The sequence below is a fragment of the Abramis brama genome (assembly GCF_963993115.1).
Source record: "Abramis brama genome assembly, chromosome: 20".
Taxonomy (NCBI): Eukaryota; Metazoa; Chordata; class Actinopteri; order Cypriniformes; family Leuciscidae; genus Abramis; species Abramis brama.
The window spans coordinates 34445943-34472756 of NC_139982.1; the positions used below are offsets into that span (position 1 = coordinate 34445943).

Consider the following 26814-nt stretch of genomic DNA (forward strand, 5'->3'; position numbering starts at 1 on the left):
GTGGCAAAAGGTATTATTGATTCAAAAAGTAAAAACATAAAGAGTTGTGAATATATCAGTAGGAACTCTTCCTCCATGTATGTGTCTGACATTACCAAAAATGAAATACTGGAGATTGTGAATGGTTTTAAAAATAAAAGGTCAACCGATTGGACAGATACTGATATGAAACTATAATCCATTTAATATTAGAACCCCTGACTTATATCTTCAATTTGTCCTTTAAATCTGGCGTGTTTCCAGATCAGATGAAAACTGCAAAAATTATTCCAATTTATAAGAGTGTTGACAGTCATTTATACTCAAATTATAGACCAATTTCATTATTATCCCAATTTTCAAAAATACTGGAAAAACTTTTTCTGAAGAGGCTTGATAGTTTAATAGAAAAATGCATGATATTAAGTGACGATCAATATGGATTCAAGAGCAGTCGATCGACTTCAATGGAAGTTAAATTGATTATATAGCATCTGCATTAGACAAAAAAATATTTTACTTTGGGTGTTTTTGTCGACCTCAAAAAAGCCTTCGATACCATAGATCATAAATTGTTAATGAATAAACTAGAGCAGTATGGTTTTAGAGAACATGCTTACTCATGGTTAGAAAGCTATCTTGACAATAGATACCAGTATGTACATTTTAATGATCATCAATCAGAAATGCGTAAAGTTACTTGTGGGGTGCCCCAGGGTTCTTTGATTGGTCCTAAGTTGTTTATTTTATATATCAATGACATCTGTAAGGTATCCGATTTGTTAAAATGTGTTTTATTCGCAGATGACACAACACTGTATGTATCTGGGGATAATCTTCACCAACTAATTATTGATGTGACTAGAGAACTATCCAGAATCAAGCAATGGTTTGACGGAAATAAACTATCTTTTAATCTAAGTAAAACGTACTCGGTTACCTAATGTAACCTCGGTTCTCTCTAGAAGAGGGAACAAGTATTGCGTAAGTTAGCTTACGCTACGGGAAAGTACTCTTTTCTCGAGATCTGAAGCCAAAAAATTATCCTTAATTTTGTATTCATTGTCAACGCAGTGCGGCAGCCGGCAGACCATGGCAGGCTACATAAGCGTGCTCATTGGCTGCCCAGCGGCAACTGCTGGAGCCTATCAGTGAGCCCTGTGTGACGTTGTGCCCTCCACACCCCTCTAACCGTCAGGATGGGTGTGGTCAGCGTGTATATAAGCAGGGGCTCACAGGCTGATAAACTGGATTTCATAGTCTGAAGCGCAAAAGCTCATGGCGCGACACGGCAGGTTACGCAATATTTGTTCCCTCTTCTAGAGAGAACCGAGGTTACATTAGGTAACCGAGTACGTTCTCTTACGAGAGGTTCTCTCGTATTGCGTAAGTTAGCTTACGCTACAGGAACCCCTTGTCAACGCCGTGCGCCGAGCATCCAGTGCATGAGTCCCAGGGAAACTGGGGAAAACAACATGCTGAAACAGGTGGCCAGCGGAGAAGCGGGCCAGGGCAGGTAATAAGCACTTCATATAAAATAGAGCGGCACTGCCGGTCTATGTATAATGTAAGCAATGCGGCCAGCAGCGCGGGCCCGCACAGTACATAAGCACATAATAGGGGAAAATAGAGCGGCCTCGCCGGTCTATGTGTAGAGAGAATAATCCCCAGCGCAACTGAGTGGAGGACAGGCGGCCAGCTGCGTGGGCCAGCACCGGTCCACAAGCGCTTAATGGGGACAAAAGACAGAGCGGCTCAGCCGGTCTGTGTATAGGAACACTCTTCCCTTGGTGCCATTTACCAGAAATATTACCAGTACATGAACGTAGTCTGCACATGAGCGACTGGGCAGAACATACATATCACTTATACTGACAACAGTTTAGCCTGCAAAGCGGGAACTTCCAGGTTATAAAACCTCACAAATGTCGATGGGGAGGCCCAGCCCGCCGCCATACAAATATTGTGAATAGAAATCCCGCTGGACCAGGCCCACGAAGAGGCCATGCCTCTGGTGGAGTGGGCTCTGATACCCAAAGGACACTGCAGGTGTTTGGAGGCGTAAGCTGCTGCAATCGCGTCCACTATCCACCTGGACAGGCTCTGTTTCGAGGCGGCGAGACCTTTGGTGCGTCCGCCGAAAGAAACGAAGAGCTGCTCGGAACGCCTGAAAGCGGCGGAGCGCGTGATGTAAACTCTCAGCGCCCTAACAGGGCATAGGAGGTTATCACTGTCCCCGTTATCGGATGCTGGCAGAGCCGACAGGGAGATGATTTGCGAAGGGGGTGCCAATCGCTTTGGGGATGTAACCGTGTCTCGGTTTGAGGATGACTATGGAGTTATTTGGTCCGAACTCAAGACATGCAGGGCTAACAGATAGCGCGTGCAAATCCCCCACGCATTTTACTGAAGACAGGGCTATCAGAAAAACGGTTTTGAGCGAAAGGTATTTCAAATCCACGGATTCAAGCGGTTCAAAGGGAAAAGCATTCAGGGTCTCCAGGACCAAGGACAGATCCCAGATAGGAACCGAGGGGGGCCGCGGGGGATTCATCCATCTGGCTCCTCTGAGGAAATGGATGATGAGCTCGTTCCTTCCTATTGTACGGCCACGCGTCGTCTCAGCGAACGCTGCAATAGCCACCACATATACTTTGAGCGTGGAAGGGGACCTGCCCTTATCCAACAGCTCCTGCAGGAAGGAGAGCACTTGCGAAACCCCGCATGTACATGGATCCAGCTCTTAGTAGCGCACCATCCAGAGAACACAGACCATTTAGACGCGTAGAGCCGCCTCGTAGAGGGAGCTCTGGACTGCGTGATCATGTTCACGACCCCTTCTGGCAGGGCAACGGGTATCCGTTGATTACCCACGCATGCAGAGACCATCGCTCTGGATGGGGATGCCAGATCGATCCACCGGCTTGAGAGAGGAGATCCTTTCTCACCGGGATCGGCCATGGGGATGAGTGCGACAGCCTCACCAGCTCTGGGTACCAGGTTTGGTTCTCCCAACGCGGGGCTATAAGAAGCACTGGGTGGTGTGTTTCCCTGATTCTCCTGATGACCTGTGGTAACAGGGAGACCAGAGGGAAAGCGTACAGTGGGAGGCTGGGCCAGGTTTGGGCCAGCGCATCCTCGCTCTTTGAGAAGAACGCTGGGCAGTGAGCGTTGTCTATTGACGCAAAGAGATCGACCTCCGCTCTGCCGAATAGGCGCCAGAGCGACTGGACTCTCTGGGGGTGCAGAGACCATTCTCTCGTGGGAATGATGTCTCTGGACAGTCTGTCTGGGCCGACGTTCAGGTGGCCCGGCACGTGCGCGGCTCGCAGCGAGCCCACGCGAGAAGGCGTTCTGTCAGTTTGCACAGGCTCCTGGACCTGACACCGCCTTGTCGGTTCACATAGGACACCACGGACATGTTGTACGAGCGGACTAGCACATGGTGGTCCCGTATGAATGGGAGAAAGCGCTTGAGCGCGTTCTCGACCGCTATCATCTCCAAACAGTTTATGTGGAGGCATTTCTCCTGGTCTGACCACAAGCCAAAGACCGGTTTGCCCTCGAAAAGCGCACCCCAACCTGTGGTGGAAGCGTCCATCGAGATAACTTTGCGGTGCGAGACGGCTCCCATTGTCACTCCCCGCTGGTACCAGTCGGCCGCTAACCAGGGCTTTAGTGCTGAAACGCAGCTCTGAGTCACTCTGATTCGAATGCCGCTGGAAGCCCAGGCTCTGTGAGGCACTCGGGCGTTCAACCAGCGTTGCAGCGGGCGCATACACAATAGACCCAGCTGAAGCCATACAACCCAGCATCCTCTGAAATGTCTTGAGAGGTGCGGCGCTGCCCGGCTGGAAAGACACGGCCAGGCGTCGAATACAGCGCATGCGTTGTGTCGACCGGCAGGCCGTCATTGCCACGGTGTCCAGATCCAAACCCAGAAAAGAGGTTGATTGACTGGGCACTAATGAGCTCTTGGTCCAGTTGACCGTGAGCCCCAGGCTTTGCAGGTGGCTGAGAAGCACTGTTCTGTGGGCGATGAGATCAGCCTCTGACTGTGCTAGAATCAGCCAATCATCCAAATAGTTCAAAATTCGCATTCCCTGCCCTCTCAGGGGAGCGAGAGCCGTGTCCATGCACTTTGTGAATGTACGGGGTGCTAAAGACAGGCCTAACGGCAGGACGGTGTATTGATATACCTGACCGTCGAAGGCGAATCTCAAGAATGGCCTGTGACGGGGTATTATCTGGATCTGAAAGTAAGCGTCTTTTAGATCGAGGGAGATAAACCAGTCCCTTGGGCAAATCTGCGCGAGGATCTGCCTGGTTGTGAGCATTTTGAACGGTCTTCTCATAAGAGCTCTGTTCAAACATCTCAGATCCAAAATCGGTCTGGCTGAAGTGGGCGAAGGCGGCCAGCTTCTTCAGGCGCTTTCCTAAGCTTGCTGGTCGCTGACTTCAACGACGGCGGCTCTCAAGATCCAGCGATGCAAAGAGCTTCGCAGAAGACAAGAAAATCAGATTTCCAGCCTGTGAACCCTTCCTTATATACACGCTAGCCACACCCATCCTGACGGTTAGAAGGGACGTCACACAGGGCTCACTGATAGGCTGCAGCAGTTGCCGCTGAACAGCCAATGAGCACGCTTATGTAGCCTGCTATGGTCTGCCGGCTGCCGCACTGCGTTGACAATGAATACAAAATTAAGGATAATTTTTTGGCTTCAGATCTCGAGAAAATACAACTTTCCCGTAGCGTAAGCTAACTTACGCAATCCGAGAGAACCTCTCGTAAGAGAACCAAATATATTATATTCAGTAATCGACAAATTAAAACCAGCATGAGCTTAAAGATTGATGATGTGGTACTAGAAAGGGTGTATGAAAACAAATTTCTTGGAATAATATTAGACCATAAATTATCCTGGAAACCACACATCGCTCATGTTCAATCAAAACTGTCCAAAACAATAGCTATATTACATAAAACCAAGTATTTTCTAAATACGCCCTCTCTGTATATTCTGTATTGTTCTCTTATTGTTCCATACATTTCTTACTGTGTTGAAATATGGGGGCATGCTTACACCACAAACACAAAACCTATTTTTACTTTACAAAAAAAAAAGCCATAAGGATAGTCAATCATTCACCGTAAAATAAACCGGCAAACTCAATATTCTGCAAACTTAAAGCAATAAAATTTTCCGATCTAGTCAGTCTGAATACTGCTGTCTTTATGTTCAAAGTCAATGGGAATATAGTGCCTGAAAATATACTTTGTTTGTTTGAAAACAGGGAACAGAAATATAACCTAAGAGGAGACAACGTTTAAATACAAATGGTCAGAACAAACTTTAAAATGAACACCATTTCGGTAAAAGGGGTCGACTTGTGGAATGGTCTCACCGATCATCTTAAAGGGATACTTCACTTTAAAATGAAAATTCTGTCATCATATACTCACCCTCAAGTTGTTTCAAACCTGTATGAATTTCTTTCTTCTGCTGCACAGAAAGATTGAAACAACAAGGTTTGAAACAACTTGAGGGTGAGTATATGCTGACAGAATCATCCGGCTCTGCCGTCTCCAGACTCAGGTTAACCCCGCCTCTGTTCGTAACCTATGGCAAGCCGTTTTAGCTTAAATTGTACCCAGCGTTACTCGTCGTGATTGTATTTTTACTAGAATTCAATTAGAGAGCTCTACAATTCAATTATCACTAGTAACAATTCCAATTAGAGAGCTCTACAAAGGAATTGTTGCTAGTAAAAAAACGAATTAAAGATATGTATAATTGCATGTAATTGAATTAAAGAACTCTGCAATTGCATTCTTACTAGTAACAACTGAATTAAAGAGCTCTGCAATTGGAATTGTTTAGTAAGAATTGAATTAAAGAGCTCTGCAATTGCATTCGTACTAGTAACAATTCAGTTGTAGAGCTCTCTAATTGTAATTCGTACTAGTAAAAATGCAATTACGACGAGTAACGCTGGGTACAATTTAAGCTAAAACGGCTTGCCATATCAAATCAAATCAAATCAAATCAAGTATATTTGTATAGCGCTTTTCACAATACAGATTGTATCAAAGCAGCTTCACAGTATTAAAATAAAATAATACAACAAAGTTTGTTTCTAGTGGAATTTATTGATTGATAGAATAAAATTGAATATCCCCAAAATATCCCCAACTGAGCAAGCCAAAGGCAACAGTGGCAAGGAACCGAAAAACTCCATCAAGTGACCTAATGGAGAAAAAAAACCTTGGGAGAACCCAGGCTCAGTCGGGGGCCAGTTCTCCTCTGGCATTTATGAACTAGAGGCCGGATTGTAGTTTGAAACTGTGAGATTAACAATATTATATGAATGCCTGGCCGAAAAGATGCGTCTTTAATCTAGTTTTAAACTGGGAGAGTGAGTCCGAGCAACGAACAGTATCAGGAAGACTATTCCAGAGTTTAGGAGCTAAATGTGAAAATGCTCTCCCTCCTTTGGTGGATCTGGATATCCTAGGTATGACCAAAAGCCTTGAATTTAGTGATCTTAAAGAGCGCGATGGATTATAGGGTGATAGAAGATCCGTTAAATAGACTGGAGCTAAGCCGTTTAGGGCTTTATAAGTCAGTAGCAATACCTTGTAATTAATACGGGACTTTATAGGTAACCAATGCAGTGATGATAAAATCGGTGTTATATGATCATATTTTCTTGATCTAGTAAGAACTCTAGCGGCGGCATTTTGGACTAACTGTAGCTTGTTTATTGAGGATGCAGGACAACCAGCTAATAAAGCATTACAGTAATCTAGTCTCGAGGTCATGAATGCATGAACTAACTTTTCTGCATCAGAAACTGATAGCATATTACGTAGCTTAGCAATGTTTCTAAGGTGGAAAAAGGCTGTTTTTGTAACATACGAAATATGCTTTTCAAAAGACAGGTTGCAGTCTAATATAACACCCAGGTCTTTTACTGTAGAGGATAAAGTAACAGGACACCCTACTATGTTAAAGTTGTATTGTGAGAGGTTCTGTGGGCGGTTTTTTGAACCGATGATTTATACCTCTGTCTTGTCTGGATTTAATAAAAGAAAATTGCGCGTCATCCAATCTTTTATATCTTTAACACACTCTGTCAATTTGGATAATTTAGCGTTTTCATCTGGCCGTGATGAAATATATATTTGAGTGTCATCAGCATAACAATGGAAACTAATTCCATGTTTCCTTATAATATTTCCAAGTGGCAGCATATATATTGAGAATAACAGAGGGCCTAACACAGATCCCTGCGGCACTCCATAGTTTACTGGAGTTATGATCGATTTTTCTCCATTTAAATAGACAAAATGGTAGCAGTCAGATAAATACGATCTAAACCAGCTTAATGCTTGTCCTTGAACACCAGTATAATTTTGTAGTCGATCTAAGAGTATTGTGTGATCTATAGTCTCAAACGCAGCACTAAGATCAAGTAAAACTAGTATTGAGAAACAGCCTTGGTCAGAAGCTAAAAGTAAATCATTTGTGATTTTAACGAGCGCAGTTTCAGTGCTATGATGCGGCCTGAACCCTGACTGAAACTTTTCATATGTCATTTTCTTGCAAGAAAGAGCCCTTGTAACCTCTCCTCTAGCTGGCCCGCTTTGAACCAAGGTATTCGATGGAATAGTTTGTTATTGAAGATTAAACTGTTTGTGTGTTCCAGATAGCTGAAGAGGGTGTGACTGTCATTGGCATTGTAATTGACATGATACACTGGCTCTCTTTACAGTATCTTAACAGAAGGAGAACTGGTTTTGCCTTGAGAATCATGTTATGTACAAGAATTATTGAAGATGTTGGCCTTCATGTTCATCATACTTTAACATTTCTCCATAAGACAGAATCTCTCATTATAAATTAATCTCTTATTATAAATGAAGGAAACCATCTTGATTCGACAGAAGACTTGTGACCAGCCACTGATTTATTTTTATTTTTATGATTTCATTACAAACTGGTTTAGAAACACAAATGCATTGTTTGTTCATCTCCATCAGCTGCTAATATTTCTTTACCTTTATGTAAACACAAAATCATTACTCATGAGCAGAAACACTAACATCCATTTTCATTGATGAGCACTAACTTTGTCATAACTTTATCATAAAACAAAAATTACTATGGATATTCTAATATTTCAAACAGAAGCAACATTGATTACAAAAGAGATTATGATCTCATAAATTATGGCATATTTATTCTGTCCAGTTAGGGTGTGAATATGTGTGCAGTTTAATGTTTGCTTTGACTGGATCCATCCACAGAAATAAGAGAAAGCCTCTGATCTGACAAATAAATGAAAAACATGAGACGCTGATCTGTAACTCATGAATCTCACAGGTAGTGTCTGTACAGTACACAAACGCTTGAACAATATATTGTCACTTAAATTACACACATTATATTCCATTTACACTCAAACACAGATGGTAAAACATCATGCCACTATTTTCTGGCATGAAGAAAAGGAGTATAATCATGAAAATAGTCATTCAGCTTGAAATGAAAATAGTGAGTCTACATGTCTTGCTTTCTTAACTGTCATTGGTGCTTGCCAAAGGTAAATTCAGCGCTACTCAAGAGGAAGCGTTTAACAGAATTTCCCCAGTTTAAGCATCAACATGACAAAACAATCCCATGCAGAACAATCTTCAATCTGTCAATCTCGTCATGGTTTAAAAAAAACAACCTCATATATCCTCATTCCTGTTTACATTATCATTGACGGATGGTTAACAGATGTAGTTTTGAGGAATTATTGGCAGCACAAATATGAATCATGTGAATGTCTCGAACAAAAGGTTGTTGTTCAGTCTCACGCAAGGAAACCACACAATGAAATGCATCATTAAAATAGACTGGCAGAACAGGTGAACTTTCTGATACTTTCATTTTCACTGAGGGACAAACATTTAGTGAAAGATCAAACACTATCATTTTTAGTTTATTGACTTTAAACAAATGTAATTAATTCAATAAATGCACATGGGAAAAATAAACATTTGGTTTATACACACCACTGTAATTAAAATGTAAATTTAAAGAAAAGATTGTCACCCATAATCTCAGCTTTAAAAATGTATCACTCTAAATTGTAATGTAGACATGCATTCTCTGTAAAGCTGCTTTGAAACGATGTGGATTGCGAAAGGTGCTATAAAAAATAAATGTGAATTGAATAAATAATTTTGACCATAAGAACTGAAGCAAGATGCAAGAAATTGTAGTCGACCCTGATTCCACTGCAACACATATTTTAGAATGAGCTCAAAATGGCTTATATTCTCAATATAACTGTAGAAAGTCAACATTTATATAGTTTCTGCACCATTTGTGTTGATCACATCCTGAACAAATAATCATCATAGAATGGGAATGAGTGTGGGACACCCGAGAACCATCCCAGACAATAGCGTCTCTCAGCTTCATTAAAACATGTTTGTCAAGCAGATCAACCTGTTGTCTGTCCAAATTTATTGTTTAAATTGATGTTAAAGTTCATTTGGTTTACCAGAATTGATTATCTGTTGGGGAACTGGACTATCAGTTGTTTAATCCTGCAGGGAAAGTTTTATCATCATATTGCTGACAGTTTTCCTTTCCATTTCTTTATAAGTGTCTGAAATGAGAGATCATCTGTGTTTTTACCATAGACTGTAAAAAAATACTGTAGTTTTTACAGTAACAGCTCCATCATCTGTGTTTACAGTAACAGCTCCATCTTCTGGTCATAGCAGTGAACTCATGTCTCTCTCACACACACACACACACACACACACACACCAACCCAGTCTCACGGCAGTTCGTGACATAGTAACGAAATTTAATCTATTGATTCGTGTTCGTGGACACGATTTCCCCCATTTTTTCGTGTCACTCAGCACGACTTTCAATCTAATGCATTTCAATGGGACATATTTTTCGTGCCTGCACCACGTCTTTCTTTCGAGAGCACAGTATTGTTTTTTCTCAATTGTTATTCATTTTGCAAACTTTAAGAGCTACATTACTCAATATTTAATCAAGAGATTTTAATCCTCGTTTTTATTGCTTTATATTCGGTAGACTACTCAACATTAATCTATTTATTCGTGTCCAAGGGCACAAATATCCTTCTTTTTTTCGTGTCACTCAGCACGACTTTCAATGCATTTCAATGGGACATATTTTTCGTGCCTGCACCACGTCTTTCTTTCGAGAGCACACTATTGTTTTTTCTCAAATGTTAGGCTATTCCTTTTGCAAACTTTAAGGGCTAGGCCTACATATTACTCAACATTTAATCAGGAGATTTTAATCCTTGTTGTATTGCTTTATATTCGGTAGGCTACTCAACACGAATTGATTCGTGTCCATAGGCACGAATTTCCTTCTTTTTTTCGTGTCACTCAGCACGACTAATCTAATGTATTTCAATGGGGCGTATGCACCACATCTTTCTTTCGAGAGCACACTATTGTTTTTTCTCAAATGTTACTATTCCTTTTGCAAACTTTAAGGGCTACATTACTCAACGTTTAATCAGGAGATTTTAATCCTTGTTGTATTGCTTTATATTCGGTAGGCTACTCAACACGAATTGATTCGTGTCCAGAGGCACGAATTTCCTTCTTTTTTCGTGTCACTCAGCACGACTTTCAATCTAATGTATTTCAAAGGGGATTATGGGGCGTATGCACCACGTCTTTCTTTCGAGAGCACACTATTGTTTTTTCTCAAATGTTAGGCTATTCCTTTAGCAAACTGTAAGGGCTACATTACTCAACATTTAATCAGGAGATTTTAATCCTTGTTGTATTGCTTTATATTCGCTAGGCTACTCAACACGAATTGATTCGTGTCCATAAGCACGAATTTCCTTCTTTTTTCGTGTCACTCAGCACGACTTTCAATCTAATGTATTTCAAAGGGACGTATTTTCCGTGCCTGCACCACGTCTTTCGTTGCAACATGGTCTCACCCCTATTCGTCACATGCCGTTTGGTCATTTCCCCCTCACGTCCAAAGCCGACGTTGAGGGTACCCCCTATTCGTCACTTGACAACGGAGAGGGTCGTCCGATAGATTTGAGTGCGAATCCCTCATCTTTGAATTTTGAACTTTGATTATTTTCCTAACCCTAACTCTTTTTCCTCTCTTTTTATATAATTTTGGGCTACATTAAAATTGCATAATTACAAGACGGTAGCCTATATTTTCTATATGCTTAAAACATTCCAAGGTTCATTTAGGTGGGATATTTTATAATTTTCGATCACATATTGTGGTAATTTCCCCCTCACGTCCATAAGCCGACGTTGAGGGTAGCTTGCTGAAACTCTTTTCTAAATCGGTAATATCACGATTTTTCCTCTCTTTTTTTATATTATTGTGGACTACATTAAAACGACATAATTGCAGGACTGCATATTTGCTGTAGGCTTAAAACATGCCTTAATTTATTGTGGGATATTTTATAATTGTCGATGGTATTTCAATTTGCAATGGCTTATAGTGAGCCTACTTTTCTTTTCTTTTTTTTCTGCGCCAAAAAAAAGAAAAAGAAAAAAAGAATAGCCTAGAACTTTCATCTCAATACTGATTATGAAGTTGTAATAAATTAATTATATAGCCTACTGCAGACATGTTTATATTACTTTATATGGACATATCCTTTGGCAAAGAGATGGATGCATTCTGGGAAGTGATATGTGCTTAAATGTAATGGCTACATACTCGTTTTTCCTTCACTTGGACATTTATGCTGACCCCTTTAAAAGTTTGAGCACGGATATAAAATATTAAGACTGTACTTTTTAATTATGATTGATATTTTGGCGCAATTTTGTGCAACACGTCACTGTGTGCGACCATCGGAGAAACCATTGCCCAGCGCGATTCCACCACGGTAAGTCGCTTACAACAGTCTAATAAGCAAGATGAATTCATAAGCATTATTTACACGTCCAAAATGAATAAAATTACGAGTTTATATAAAAAAACATGTTCTAAGCCTAGATATAGGTTCTAGATGTATATATCCAAAATAAAATTATGAGTATTTCCACATTAAAAAAAAAAAAAAAAAACATGTTGTGATATATATATCACAACATGTGTTTTTTTTATGTGGAAATACTCCTAATTTTATTTTGGACGTGTAACTGCTTATTGAGAATTTTTTGGGGGAATAGTAATTGGGGACATTTAGATGATGTGATTTTCTCTCGATCATCGTGGTTCACACACAACGTCACTGTAATGTGTTAGTAATAACAATATTATCACTTGGTCTAACGTTATACTGCACATAACGCTGCCTTTAAATCTGGGATGGCGAACCCCTAGACACATGTTACGTGCCATTAAAAAAAAATGTTACGCGACTTTTAACAGTAGCACAGGAAATAGGAACAACGTGAATCTGTATTTATTTATCCTAAGCATTTACAAGAAAATGGGAATCACTCAATATTTGGGTACACTTTTTAAATCTTATATCAACATAACACTACATAATTAACATTTTCTGTTGTTCTCCCTGCAGATCCTGTCAAACATATCACCTGTCGAACCTATCCGAACCTGATTTTCAAAACCCAAAGGCACTTTTAAGAGCCAACCTCTATCTCTTCATTATTTTCTATCTTACATCCTCTCTGTTACATCCTCTCTTTCATCCTCAATCTTTATCTATCTCACAGTCTTTATCTATTGCTCTTTCTTTCCTCCCTGTCTGTCTTTGTCTACTTGTCTGTCTTACCCATCTTTGTCAGTCTGTCTGTTTGTATCTGACTGTGTCTGTCTGTCTGTATCTGACTGTCTGTCTGTATCTGACTGCTTTGCAATGGCCACCAAGCATAAACTTGATTCACAGGATCCCCACTACCAAGAGGGGAGACGCATGGCTCTGGAGCTGAAACATGAACACATTCTAGCTGAAGCCAAGGTTAGAGTTTTTGTACACCTCAATCATTTTATAACAACAAACATAACAAATTAAAGTAAAACGTGATGAGGAATATGTAAGAATGATGAGTGCAGAAGATTTAATACAGGTATATTGCATGATGCATCCTGCCATGCTCTGTGACATGTGTTAATAAGGGAATATAATAATAATAATAGTATATGCAGTTCCATCCCTCTGAGTTACAGAGACTTGGAGAATCTATTCCAAGGCTCATTTAAGCCTTTTGGTTACCGTACTTGTATCAACATCAGTCTTACAAGAAATATTCACTCCAATACACAGAGAGCAGCTGATGAGAGGAAACGTGTACGAGACCCTCCACACACCTCTAAAAGGGAATCTGTAGGACGTGGTAAGCCGAGGGGGAGGCGAGGAGGGCGACGCCATGCCTCCGCTACAGGTTATATCTGAATTATTTGACATTTGTAGGAGGAATTTACAATGATAATGTTGGACCAACTCAAATTAGAACACTGTAATTGTTTATTGAGAGTTTAAAATATTCAAATATCTAAAAAGACATTAAAAAGTAGATAAACCTTTCAGTGACACTTTTGTAGAAGACACTACCATGTACTTAACAAAAATATGTCTGATTTCATAAATTGTTTAGTATATAGTTTGAAAAGAAGAACAAGAATAGAGTGTGATAGCCTAACTTGTTCTTATTCTTCTATGTGCTGTTTTACAGCCACATACCCCACGGTCGAGTGCTCCCTGTCATCCAGTGTGGAGGTTCCACTTACTGCAACCTCAACAAAACTAAATCCTCAAGAGGAATTTGGTAATTCACAGTGATGAATTTATCCATGTACAGTATAAAAAAAGTGTTCTAATACTGATCAGTTGACTTTTAATTGTTCCTTATCTAAATTATCCCTTACCGCTTTATTTTTGGATTTTCTTTACAGAAAAAAATATGGAGAGGCTCTCTGATATTTTGGCGTCATGTCCTTCTGCTGCTCAGCCTCAAAGTAGCTCTGCATCATCATGGTCTTTTCGGCAGCAGAAAGCCTCAGAGCGCTGGAAAGAAGCGAGACCATACCACCTAAAATGCCTTATTTCAAAAGAGGCTTTTGGTCATCCCCTGTGTTACCTTTGCAACGAGCCTGCTGTTATTAGGTTGGTTTTCATTAATACCAAACTTCAATTACCCAGGGTGGGTTTGCTGAGTGCCCTGCTTTATAGGCTAAGATACATGTCTTTTGGGATGGGAGAAGACTTAGATACCCAGATGAAAAACACATTAATGAGAAAAGTAAATCTAGGACCTTCTTGTTGTGAGGTGACAGTGCTAAACACTGAGGCACTATGCAATCCTATACAATAAAATCGAACCTAGTAAAAGTGAAATAGCTTAAATAGAGTGTACAGTACTTTATATGAGTTATTCACCTGAAATAATGTATTATATTATAATATTGTTTTATTTTCTCCTTAGGTGCAGGGAGTGTCTTCCTGAGGAGTGGTTCTGTGGGGACTGTGATGTATTGCATCACAAAAAACATCCACTCCACAACAGGGAATGCGTGATTCGTGTTTTTTTTGAAGCCATTCCTCCGACCACATGCATCATTAAAGGGGAGGATGGATATTGCACCCATGAGCAAGGTACGTTCTCACGAAAGCTTTAATTTTGCTGTTCAATGTGTGTCTGCAGACAGTTACAGATAATCTAAATTATTGGTTTTCCTTCTTTTTGCCAGCTTGCATTTTGCCAACTGTGAAGGTGCCAGACTGCTCCTGTGGAGGCACAAACTTCACTGTGTTACCAGGCAAACCAGTGATTTTAATTACCATCAATGGTAAAAAAATAAATATATATATATATAGTAGATTTGATGTTTTTCACACTAGTGTGCTGTGGCATTGCAGAAGTGACAATTGCAGAAGTGACAGAACATATGGAATAGCACATGGTAATGTTATTAACTGAAACAAAGACCTGTTATTGTCCTCCGCAAAGAAAAAAATTATTAGCATCTTTCCAGCATGATGTCCAATCAACACAGCAGTGTGGAATTTAGTGAATTTGAAAATATAAATGTGGGATTATAGGATCTTGTGCAATGTCTCTCAACCATTCACAATGTGCATAATGAACTAAGTGTTGTAAAATTAAGTATGTGGTAAATGTGTATTATATTTTTAATTATTTTTTTTGTTCCAAGGGCGTTTTGACTTGCATCAGCCACTGTATGAATGTCAAACATGCCAGCAGCAGTGGACCCCTGACTTTAAAGACCTCCTAAGAAGTGGATATTGGCCAGCCTCCATCACCAATTCCACACTTTATACACTGGACCTCTTGAGCTCCTTTCAGGAACTCAAGATCATCTCTCCGGGATTCTCCAGACAAGCCTTCGCAAAGCTGCTGGAACATCGCACTAAGTGTGGAGGAAGAGTAAGTGTAAATGTTATTACCATTTTATTAAAAAAAATTCCATAAGCAGACAATATCAAAATACTATTTCATTCTATATATTTTCCAGTCTGGACCTATCAACGGCGATGCACTGCAGCGCAGCTTCTTAGAGCTTTCGTATGCATCATTTGAGGAAGACCAGCTCTGCTGTAGTGCTCCTTTCACCTGCCCAGCCTGCACACCAGAAATGTTGGCTGTTTCAGCAGATGGAAACAGAAAGCTATATCGCTTTCGCCGAAACGGAAGGTGATCTTTCTTCCAGTCTTTTTATTAATTTATTTTCTTACTTCATATATTTCATGAACGGATTTTCTATTTTTCTTTCTTCCTCAGCTCTGATGATCCTGGCTTTTTTGAGGGGCTCTTTGTGGCTGAAGACAGCGCGGTGTCTAGATTTGTCGACACCATACAGAAAGCAGTGAAAAATGCAAGTTGACAAAATAGTTGTTACAATAATAAACGTGACCCCCACTTCAATTACTCCTGCCTACCAATTACAAAATCAAATTGAGAGAATAAATGCCATATATTGAATGACGCCATTGCTTTTATTTGATTTGTCGTGTTTGTTTTGTGTGTCATAGACACAGGGAAGAGGCACATGTGGGGACTCCCAGTGGACAGCAGCGAGGGAAACTTCAAGGAGGGCTTCAAAATTGGATGAAGAGGGGATGGAGGTTGCTGTGTGTCGCCATGGGTTCCTTTTGAAAGCCCTTAATATGTACAGGGGGGAGATATTTGCCTACCCTCTGTACCTTCAAAGGGAGCTCATGCCAGCCAAGGCACAATTCTTCGCAATGGACGTGGCATGCAAATACTGGCCATACCTGGAGAAAGTAGCTAGTGTCCTTCCTGCTCTTCAGGAGCTGACCACTATGAAACCCTTTCTCAGTGTAATGCATGCTCGAGCACATGCTACTAAGTGTGAGGTGTGTATAATATTTTGGCATCATATGTACATTTGTAATATTTACAAGCACATTAATAATATGAAATATAAGTTAAGCTACACTATATTATCTTGTCTTTTTGCATAACCATTTCTTGCATGGAATGTAATGCCCTTTGATGAAAATTGTGGTTTGTAATATTGGGCTATATAAATAAAATAAAATTGAATTTCTTCCACCCTTTACTAACAGATTAACTGGAGTGGCAGGAACCAGGAAGGAGCAGGGACAACCGCTGGTGAGGAGGTGGAGCAAGTGAACAGCTACCTCTCACGTTGTGCCCTGACGACCAAATATATGTCCAAAGCAGGTGATCGGAGTTTGCAATATTCGTGTATAAATTTTTTTAGATTGATCATCATAACCTCATTATTTGCTTTCAACAGCACGGGTGGACATGCTTACTTTGCATGCAATGGGGTGGAACGAGAAAAAAATCTCTCTTTACATCAGGGACTTTCCACAAGATATGTGAAGGTAAGTCTCCTATTAATTGTTTTGTGTCCTTTTGTTGTGTTTACTTGGCCTGTTGTTAATCATACAAAGTTTTAATCCTTATTATTGTATAACTGTTCATCAGACTTGTCAGAGACTCAAGGATGAGACTGCAAGGCTAGCTGACCTAAAAACAGAGCTAGATTGCACAGATGAAGTGGTGTCACAGTGGCTATCTGATGTAAAAGAATGGGCAGCTGGTGGTAAGCATGACCAGATAAAAGAAACAACAAATATCCCTTTCTACAATCTAAATTTTATGTTTGATATTAAAGAGCAGCAAAAAATAGTAGGCGGATCTTCATCTAATGTGATGCCACATTTATGTCAGGTTTATTAGTATATTCCAGTTCCCTGCAGGAAGTGCACATACAAAGTTTAAATAAGTTGGATTAAAAGGTTTTACATGAAATTCAAGCAGAGAAACGGTTCTGTGTTTTAACAGTGAATTTGCTTTCACTATATCTTCTACAGAGACACTTGATACATCTTGTGCCAGTCAAGGCACCACACACAGAGGACTTCAGCAATCAATTGAGGGGCTTTACCTTAGTGTGAGGCACCGGAAGCGAACCCTCTACCGTCAGAATGGTATAACTATATAATATAATAGGTTGAAAAATTCAGGCTATGTATGCATCCTATTCCACCAACATGGAATTAGCAAATAATGTAGTAGCACAGTTCAGCTCAATCATTGAATTCTGTTCTTTAAATGACCAGTCTGTAGGATTTAGTGGTATCTATCAGTGAGGTTTGACGATTGCAACCAGCTTACCTCACCTCTATCTTTCCAAGCTACGGTAGCCGACGAGAAAATGTGAGAGGTACTATCCCAAACCCAGTGTTTGTTTGTCCGTTGTGGGCTACTGTAGGAACATGGAGGTGCAACATAGCGGCCTCCGTGGAAGGGGAACGTATTTAAAACTGCCCATTCTTAATTAATTAATGCACAATTATTATTTTCAGGCAATCATGAAAAGTGTGTGTGTTAGTTAGATTCCCCCCAAAATGTTACACACTGGACAATTAGTTTCCCATGTCAGTCTACATTATAATTTTCACATACTTCAATAACTGCAGCTTTGCTTTTCAATTTTTTGGTGCTATAATTTTTTTCTTGTTGAAGAGTCAAAAACCTCTGCCTCTGTACTTTATGTCTTTCTAGACAGCAGCAAGTTTCGCCATCGCCTTCGAAGGAAGCTGGCAGAAGACAAAAAACTCCTTCTTCAGGAGATACAGAAATACAATGATCTTGTACTAGAATCGGCAACAACCATTGACGTAGCTGTGGTGGAGCATTCCCTAACTGGAGAGAGCACTGTGTCTCAAATATGGCCGTGGGAGGTTCATGGCAGTGGTATGTCTGTTTTTAGATGCTTCACAGGAATTTACCGTATTTACAGTTCTGCTTTATAGAGCATACTGAACTAAGGCATGCATGTTACATATTGAGTGTTGTAATATTAATTTAGTTTAATGGTGTATTTTCAGTTTTCTTATGTATCAATTTGATAAAAAAAAAGTCAATGTTTGTAGTGATTATGCAAGATTGTCTCATGTGTACATATAACTGTTATTGATTCTTAGCAAACATTTCAATCAAGAAACGAGTGCACGACCAAGTGATGTTAACAAGGCGACTGCATGAGGAAAGAAGCGTTTTGGTGTTGGAGATGGCACAACACTGCACGTGGTTGCAGAGCCTGGCAATGGTTCTCAAGAACAAGTTGGCTGAGGAGGGTAAGTTTAATTAAAACCCTGTCCATCTAATGTGTTTAAAAAAAACGTACAAAAAAACACATCAGTCACAGAACTTGGATGGAGTAGAACGGTTATGGCTCTCTTTGCCGTGGTCCTTTGGGATATACATAAAATGGGGATTAAAGTTGTTACTGTAGCTATGGTAACAAGTCAGTAAGGCTATAAAGATTCACATTTGCTTGAAAGATGTGCAGATTTGTTGTACTATGTCTGTTACTGGAAAGCGGAAATGAACAAAAGAATTTGAACATTGGAATTTGTGTCCTGGTGTGTTACATGGGGTTAGCATAACATCAAGATTAATCTTATTATTATATCCTCCAGTCAACATCGAAAACCTTGCTGGTCAGCAAGTAACAAAATATGTTACTTCAGCACAACTGTAGTGAAGAAGAAAACTGTTAACTTAAAACAGCTATCAGACATATATATGCTGCTTTGGGCCTCCCTACATACAGTAAAGTCACCTCAGTGAGCCATGTTGCCTTAAGTTGTTTTATACAGAAGCTTGCCTGGTCCCATGTCAGCGATACACATAAAAATGGCAATCATCCTGCTATGTAGATATGAATTGGTGATATCTTTTTACTCCATTTAAGTTATTTGGCCCAAACATAAATGATCACATTCATCTAATCTTTCCTAATGATCCGCTAGCTGGCCGCCCCATAAGCAAGCCGTCAAAAAAACGTGTCTCTGTAGGCAGCCTAGGCTCAGATCTGCACACAAAAACAGTTGCGCTCACCACCACTCAAAACCAAAACAAATAGTGTTCCAACCAATCACGGCGGGTGTTGTGAGGTTTTGCGCTCGTGCACGGCTGCCTATGACGGCTGCACGCGAAACTCACAACACCCACCCCTGTCGGTGATTGGTTGGAACACTATTTGTTTTGGTTTTGAGTGGTGGTGAGCGCAACTGTTTTTGTGTGCAGATCTCAGAGCCTAGGCTGCCGACAGAGACACGGTTTTTTTTACTGCATGCTTATGGGGCGGCCAGCTAGCGGATCGTTAGGAAAGATTAGATGAATGTGATCATTTATGTTTGGGCCTGAAATCACTGATACAACCTTTAATATAGTTTGTCTTTAATGTAATCTCGTTTGTATTTTGAGACGTAGACCAGGGAAATGAGGGACTTTGCTGTCTCTTGAGAAGAAGACTGTCAGAGGTGTCAGAAAGGTTCCAAGTGGTCCTCCAACAGTACAAGACTGCCTTAGGTCCTGAGGCCTCTGTTCTTCTACATGTTGAAGAGGAAGATCAAAGTGGCCTCAGTAGTCCAGACACCAGTGAGGATGAAGAGGAAAACACAATTTAGGTCATTCATTTATTAATATTATGTATGTTTGTTTGTTTGTTTGTTTGTTTTTTGGAATAACCCCCTGTTACTGTTATTCTTAATAATTTATTTGTGTATTTTATTAATGCTTTACACACCTTACTTATTCTAAAACAGCTGAAATTCACTCTCTTATCCTAATTCTTGCTTTTTTGTTTTTCTGTATTTCCCCAGATGGAAGCTGCACGAAGGACTATGTTGAAGGAAATGGACTTGCCCTATATCTGTGTATTATTAGTATGCTGATTGATTAACCACATCAAAATCTTGTTAAAAATTCAAACTGTGTCTTTAGATTTTCCAAGCAATTTAGTTAGCACATTGCACAGTTCATTGAAAATGCACAAACCTCTCAGTATAGGTGCACCAATCTTATCCAAAAATGTAAACTTTGCATGTATGATATTACCAGATGTAATTACTGGGCTCATATGATATCAGGGTAGTGTATACTCTTTTAAGAGAGACTCCCCTTAATTGTGGTGACCCTGTGACCTTTCCTTTTGCACCAACGTTAGGCCAAACTTTTGACTTGCATACAACAAATGTTATGAACCGATTTCTGTAATTTGCTGAGCAATGAATCATGTCATGTTGACCTTATGACATTCCCTGTAGCACAATCATTAGACCAGAATGTAAAATTGAATATTGTCTAATTGGGCAGATTGCCATGAAATCTTGTAAGCACATGATGACTTTGGTGACCTCATGACAGTTCCTCTATCATCACATTTAGGCCTTAATGTAAAAACTCATTCTTGATTGCATTTCTCAAAATTCACTTATTCTGCGGTGCAGCAGCAGTGTCTGTGTCATTCTATGTCATTTTTTTTTTTTCCCCAGAGGAGGCTGCCTATGGATTACTACTTGATTGGGTGTATATAACTGTTGTGTAACTTTATATTACTGCAAAGATGCATTATAGTATGTAACAGAAAAACACACCGTTTTTTATTTTACGATCATAATTTATATTGTATATTATTACAGTTGACAGATGACTTAATTCTTTGTTCTGCTGGAGCTTTTTGCAAGTGAACTTAACCTCACAGTCCAATGTTTTTAAATACAGCCTTATGGCTTGTTTGACAAATATGCATTTGGTGTATTTTCACTGGAATTGTTGTGAGAGACAAGAAATAAAGTATTTCCAAAGATGAATATTTTGTTTTTACTTTTTCATACTTTATTGAAAAACAATATTTTATATTTTTATAGTTGATAAAAAACATCACACTGTGGAATCTTGTTTACAGATAAACTGTTTAACAGTTTAAACTCTGTTTAACATCAAGCATTATTAATTAATTAATTACTTTAATGCATGTCTTTTTACTTATTTTCAAACAATCAACCTTGTTTGTAATTAAACCAGATCTATCATAATAAGTAATGTGTATCTGTTAGGTGTATATGTTACAGTTTTTCCCGATTGCTGAAACACTATAACTATGGATATGAACTCAAATTTCAAAAACGCAACACCGTTTATCAAAAAGCACACCCTTTTCCCCAAACTATAAACACTACTCCCCAGTTTTGACACATGAGTCAGATTTGTTAAACTTTCACTGCAAAACTTTACACACATTATCCATTTATCATTGCCTACACAATGTAATTTAGAAAGCACTACACAAAGAGTCAAAACTCATCACACGGCAATCAGAACCTTCAACAGATCGATGAAACGGATAAGATGAGAGGGGGAGGAGAAAGGGAAAGGGCAAAGAGACAAGCATTCTCAGATGAGATTTGTGCCAGCTCCCTAGTTGGGGTCATCCCTCTGTTCCCACAGCTCTATGTTACCACGGCCCTATGTTCCCACTGCCCTATGTTCCCACATTTCTGTGAATTTTTTTTTACTGAAAATTTAGAAAATTAGGTTCTATGTTCCCACAAACATATGTTCCCACAGTCCTATGTTCTCTCAATATTTTTCTAATTTCAAAGATTTTTCTCAAAATGAAACTCTAAGTCAAGTCATTTTCTTACCACATTTAACCCACATTTAAGATATGCACGCTCCCCCCTGTAGAGACGTGCCATTGAACTTGTTACTAAGCGTACAAATCAGCGTCCATACTTGAAGTTCTTCCAGTTTTCAGAGTAGGGTTAGTTTTAGGGTTATAAAATTGTAGCTTTACTATACACTCACCTAAAGAATTATTAGGAACACCTGTTCAATTTCTCATTAATTCAATTATCTAATCAACCAATCACATGGCAGTTGTTTCAATGCATTTAGGGGTGTGGGCCTGCTCAAGACAATCTCCTGAACTCCAAACTGAATGTCAGAATGGGAAAGAAAGGTGATTTAAGCGATTTTGAGCGTGGCATGGTTGTTGGTGCCAGACGGGCCGGTCTGAGTATTTCACAATCTGCTCAGTTACTGGGATTTTCACACACAGCCATTTCTAGGGTTTACAAAGAATGTTGAGACATTCAGATGGTAGAGTCAGAATTTGGCGTAAACAGAATGAGAACATGGATCCATCATGCCTTGTTACCACTGTGCAGGCTGGTGGTGGTGGTGTAATGGTGTGGGGGATGTTTTCTTGGCACACTTTAGGCCCCTTAGTGCCAATTGGGCATCGTTTAAATGCCACGGCCTACCTGAGCATTGTTTCTGACCATGTCCATCCCTTTATGACCACCATGTACCCATCCTCTGATGGCTACTTCCAGCAGGATAATGCACCATGTCACAAACCTCGAATCATTTCAAATTGGTTTCTTGAAGATGAAAATGAGTTCACTGTACTAAAATGGCCCCCACAGTCACCAGATCTCAACCCAATAGAGCATCTTTGGGATGTGGTGGAACGGGAGCTTCGTGCCCTGGATGTGCATCCCACAAATCTCCATCAACTGCAAGATGCTATCCTATCAATATGGGCCAATATTTCTAAAGAATGCTTTCAGCACCTTGTTGAATTAATGCCACGTAGAATTAAGGCAGTTCTGAAGGCGAAAGGGGGTCAAACACAGTATTAGTATGGTGTTCCTAATAATCCTTTAGGTGAGTGTATATATCAACAATCTCCTACAGTTGAAACATACATTATACTATATTTAAATGATCAAGATGAAAAAAAAATCACGAGGCTATCAGGTCATTGAGTATATTTGACTGTTATTGTAGTTGTAGAACAACCATCAGGGCTGTCTCCAATGTACACTATTTACTTTTTTTTTCCAACTGCTTGCACACATTTTTTAAAACTATGTCACCTTTTTTCAAAACTTTCCCAAAACTGCACACACAAAATTGTGTGTAGCCTAGTGTTTTGAAAAAAGTGTTTTATGCTATTAGTCAAAGGCTGAGAAATAGTTTATTGTTTTTGGAGATGTGGTGTGAAGTTTTGCACTTTGAGTGAGAGGTTTCAAAAAATCGTGTGACATAAAAAAGATTTTGTGTGTAAGCAGTTGGGAAAAAACTGTATAAACTACAATTCCCACGAGAGACGTGCCATTGATCTTACAAAGTGTACATATCAGTCACCATACTTGTAGTTCTTCTGGTTTCCCAACCAGGAATAATGTTATAAAAATGTGTCTTTACTATTCTATATTAAGAAACATACATTATACAGCCGAAACATACATTAGGCTATATTTATAGGCTATATGATTAGGATTAAAAAAAAAAAAAAATCGCCAAGACTTCAAATCTGTGGTTTTAGCTAGGCTACAGTAGACATGAATTCAAGATTGTCGGCGGGAGTTATGCTACCCTTCAAAGAGCGACTAAAAAAAAAAAAATTTGTATTTAACATTGTTTATTTATTTATGGCCTGCAAATGTTTTACCAACTGATGAATGTAATAAACTGCCACTTATAAATATGTCAGCATTAGATGCAATAAGTATACAAACAATATCCTAATATTACAGTAAAGAATTCCAAAATGTGTGAAAAACACTGTTCAGTTCTAGAAGATAAAATCATATATTTTATTTGGATGAATCAGTCTGTTTATCAGATTTACCAATTGCTATAGTTTGTTTGTGCTGGTCAAGAATAGATACAATTGAACTGCAAGCAAAAACTTGGGGCCACTGTTTCAAATATGTGAGTGGCTCCTCCCCTAACAAATGTAACCTCACTCCAATTTTTTTTATAAAAACTTGAGAGCTCTGATTAAATTATATATGCTAAGCTAAATTTTAATTAAAAAAGAATCCACTTCATCACATATAAATATGCTCAATGTAGTCTGTTTCTTTTGTCTCAACCACTTCATCCTCATATTGTTTTGAATTAAATTCATGCATGGAAAAGTAAAAACAAAAATTATTATCTTTTGCAAGTGTTATTGTAGTGTATTTGTGTTCTTTCACAAAAATACAAGTGAAAATATTCCAAATGCTTATTTATTGCTTAATTACTCACTAGAGGCTTAAAGAATGATCAAACAAATTTATTGACAAGGTGCATAACAAATTGAAACTATATAGTCTTTGGCAATTGGACCACATCAAGACATCACTCTTTTAAGAGAAATGCATGATATGAAAAAGGGATATCCCCTACATGGAGCCGACACTGGTGGTGGTGAAGGGGTGAGTAGCAATGCTGAGATCTGGATGAATGTGGAGCTCTTCTCCTGATGACCACAGTGGAGGGACCTACTGTATGACAAGATTGGCTCAAGAGGGTTGAGAAGAAAATACATTTGGTTTAAGACATAAAACACCCAGTCAGCTGATGAGTTTGGAGTAGAAGAGAGTGAGAGAGACAATGTAAAAGATATGATATAATGTGCGAGTATAAAGAAGGACAGTCTTATTTGTTGAACTTCATATTTTAGCTTCATGTCAAACAAGCCATAAGGTTGTATTTCTTAACAGTGGACTGTGAGGTTAAGTGAACTTGAAAAGCACAGAAAACAGAACATGAAATCAAATTACACGTCAACTGTAATAAAATAACAGTGCAATTTATAATCATGAAATATGAAACATGCTTTTGAATAACATCTGAAGAAGAAAATTCAGTTGGATTAAGTACATTTCTAGTACATTCCCTTTCGAGATTAAACTCCAGGTCATATTCTTGGAGATGTTCCCCTTTTCACTACTACAGAAAGATGAGATATGACTTCAAATGCAGCACAGAAACAATTTAATAAATAGGCTGAAACCAAAATGGAGTTCTAAATATACATTTTATTTATTTTCATTATTTTGGAGTGAATCCTTTGGCTGCCAGGAATGGGCCCACTGCTCACCACTAAAAACAGAAGGGAATTTTTTTTTCTGTTACTGGTTGGGGTTTCCAATAAACTTAAAACATTACCGAACATGTCTTTTATAAGTATAAGTTTCATTTTCCATCTATGAAGAACCACCACCTTCATGCATCCAGTAATGGTGGTGGTCCTTCATAGATGGAAAATGAAACTGTTATACTTATAAAAGACATGTTCGGTAATGATGTGTGCTTTAAACTTGTTTAAAAGGCTTGTTTAATCTGAAACAGAACAGATTAATCAAAAAAATTGTAGCAAAAAAAAAGTTTAAGTAAATAAATAATGAATGCATTAATTCATTAAGCAGAAGAACAGAATAATACATACCATACTGGACAGGGCTCCCAGTCAACCAGCATTTCTGCTTTGCCCTAATGTAAGAAAATACAAAAAATAAAATCCATTCTTAGCATAAGGCTATTATGTCTGATTATAGGCATTGAGTTTCATTGATTTTCAGAAGACACTCCTTCATAAACTGTAATTCAAAAAGACTGAACACATAAAAAGTATCTACCTAACAATTATGGTATGTATAATATGTATTTGCCAAAACACACGGAAGTTTCTAAATCCTATATTACACTCTGCATACTGCCTACACTCTGCAGTTCCTTTATGACTGTCTAACCTTTCTCACTCTTTCTCTTAATACACTCCTGATGGGGAAAGCCTCTAGGCGAGTGTGGTAGGAGCAATCTGTGAACATCAAAAACACATTTCAAATATTTCTTAGATTGTTAGATTAGAAACAAAATAAACACAACTATGAAGACTTAAGTAGTGACCAGACTTGCAAGGATGACAAGTGATGTTTATCACTAATCAAAATATGTATCATGGAACCAAATTACTCTCGGTTCCAATGTGGTATGCTTGCTTGAATAACCATACTACTGCTAAGCCACAGCTCACAACTAAGAACACTGCTGCTACTTCTACTACTTGGCAATGCATTTTGGTCAAATTTGACTAATTAAGCCTGTTGGATTTTATAGCATGTCAATTGTAATAATATCAATAATACTAATCATTCCTATTCTATATCTATTATGAATAATCATGGTTACGTGTGCTACGCTGGACTAGCTGGACTGGTCACGACATTTACATACAGTATTGTTGCCCTGTTGTTGATTTGACTGCTTGTATTGTACATATTGTATTTATTTGTAAGTAACTTTGGATAAAAGCGTTTGCTAAATAATTCATTAAATAAATAAAATTGTGACTACCGGAAATTGTCTGTTGTAGTAGTTAAAAAAAATAAGCAATTGAACTAAAGCGAATTAACGGGTTAAGTTGCAATGTTTAGCAAAGTATGAATCATTGCTTTTACATGCACTTACTCTTTTGTGGCCTTTTCCTTTCAGGCATATGCCTTGGTCCCCCTGTGGGATATAAGATTACAGTCCAGTCATATATCCACTCAAAAAAAAAAAAAAAACACATTTACAATAATTAGACAAAATGCACTTTGTAATGTCTTTTCAACATAAATATGTGTCCCTGGTGTGTCTAGACACCCCTGAAATATGAGAAAAGACCATCCTCCCAGTTAATGTGTGTGCAAACACACCGTTTAATTTGGCTCCAGATTTTA

At 39.0% G+C, this 26814-nt stretch overlaps 1 protein-coding gene and 1 long non-coding RNA gene across 3 annotated transcripts; one reads left to right on the top strand and one right to left on the bottom strand.

Moving 5' to 3' along the window:
• The first annotated feature begins 10877 nt into the window (after positions 1-10877).
• LOC311070640 (uncharacterized protein) lies at positions 10878-21115 on the top strand. Of its 2 annotated transcripts, XM_084094633.1 has the most exons (19): positions 10878-11916; positions 12556-12957; positions 13264-13381; positions 13673-13765; positions 13893-14103; positions 14423-14592; positions 14688-14786; positions 15153-15385; positions 15474-15652; positions 15740-15833; positions 15991-16335; positions 16549-16666; positions 16743-16833; positions 16937-17054; positions 17326-17442; positions 18020-18211; positions 18442-18594; positions 19736-19932; positions 20128-21115. In XM_084094633.1, the coding sequence occupies exons 2-13, from the start codon at positions 12856-12858 to the stop codon at positions 16829-16831; spliced, it is 1851 nt and encodes a 616-aa protein (XP_083950759.1). In that variant the 5' UTR covers positions 10878-11916; positions 12556-12855; the 3' UTR covers positions 16832-16833; positions 16937-17054; positions 17326-17442; positions 18020-18211; positions 18442-18594; positions 19736-19932; positions 20128-21115. The 2 variants fall into 2 exon arrangements, with proteins under 2 accessions (XP_083950759.1, XP_083950760.1); XM_084094634.1 differs by lacking the exon at positions 10878-11916 and having other exon boundaries at positions 12173-12957.
• Positions 21116-24682: 3567 nt separating this feature from the next.
• Positions 24683-26605, bottom strand: LOC311071414. Its single transcript, XR_014603828.1, has 4 exons — positions 26561-26605; positions 25843-25910; positions 25539-25582; positions 24683-25192 (listed from the first exon to the last, which is right to left on the bottom strand). It is a non-coding gene; the product is annotated as an uncharacterized lncRNA (long non-coding RNA).
• Positions 26606-26814: the final 209 nt, after the last annotated feature.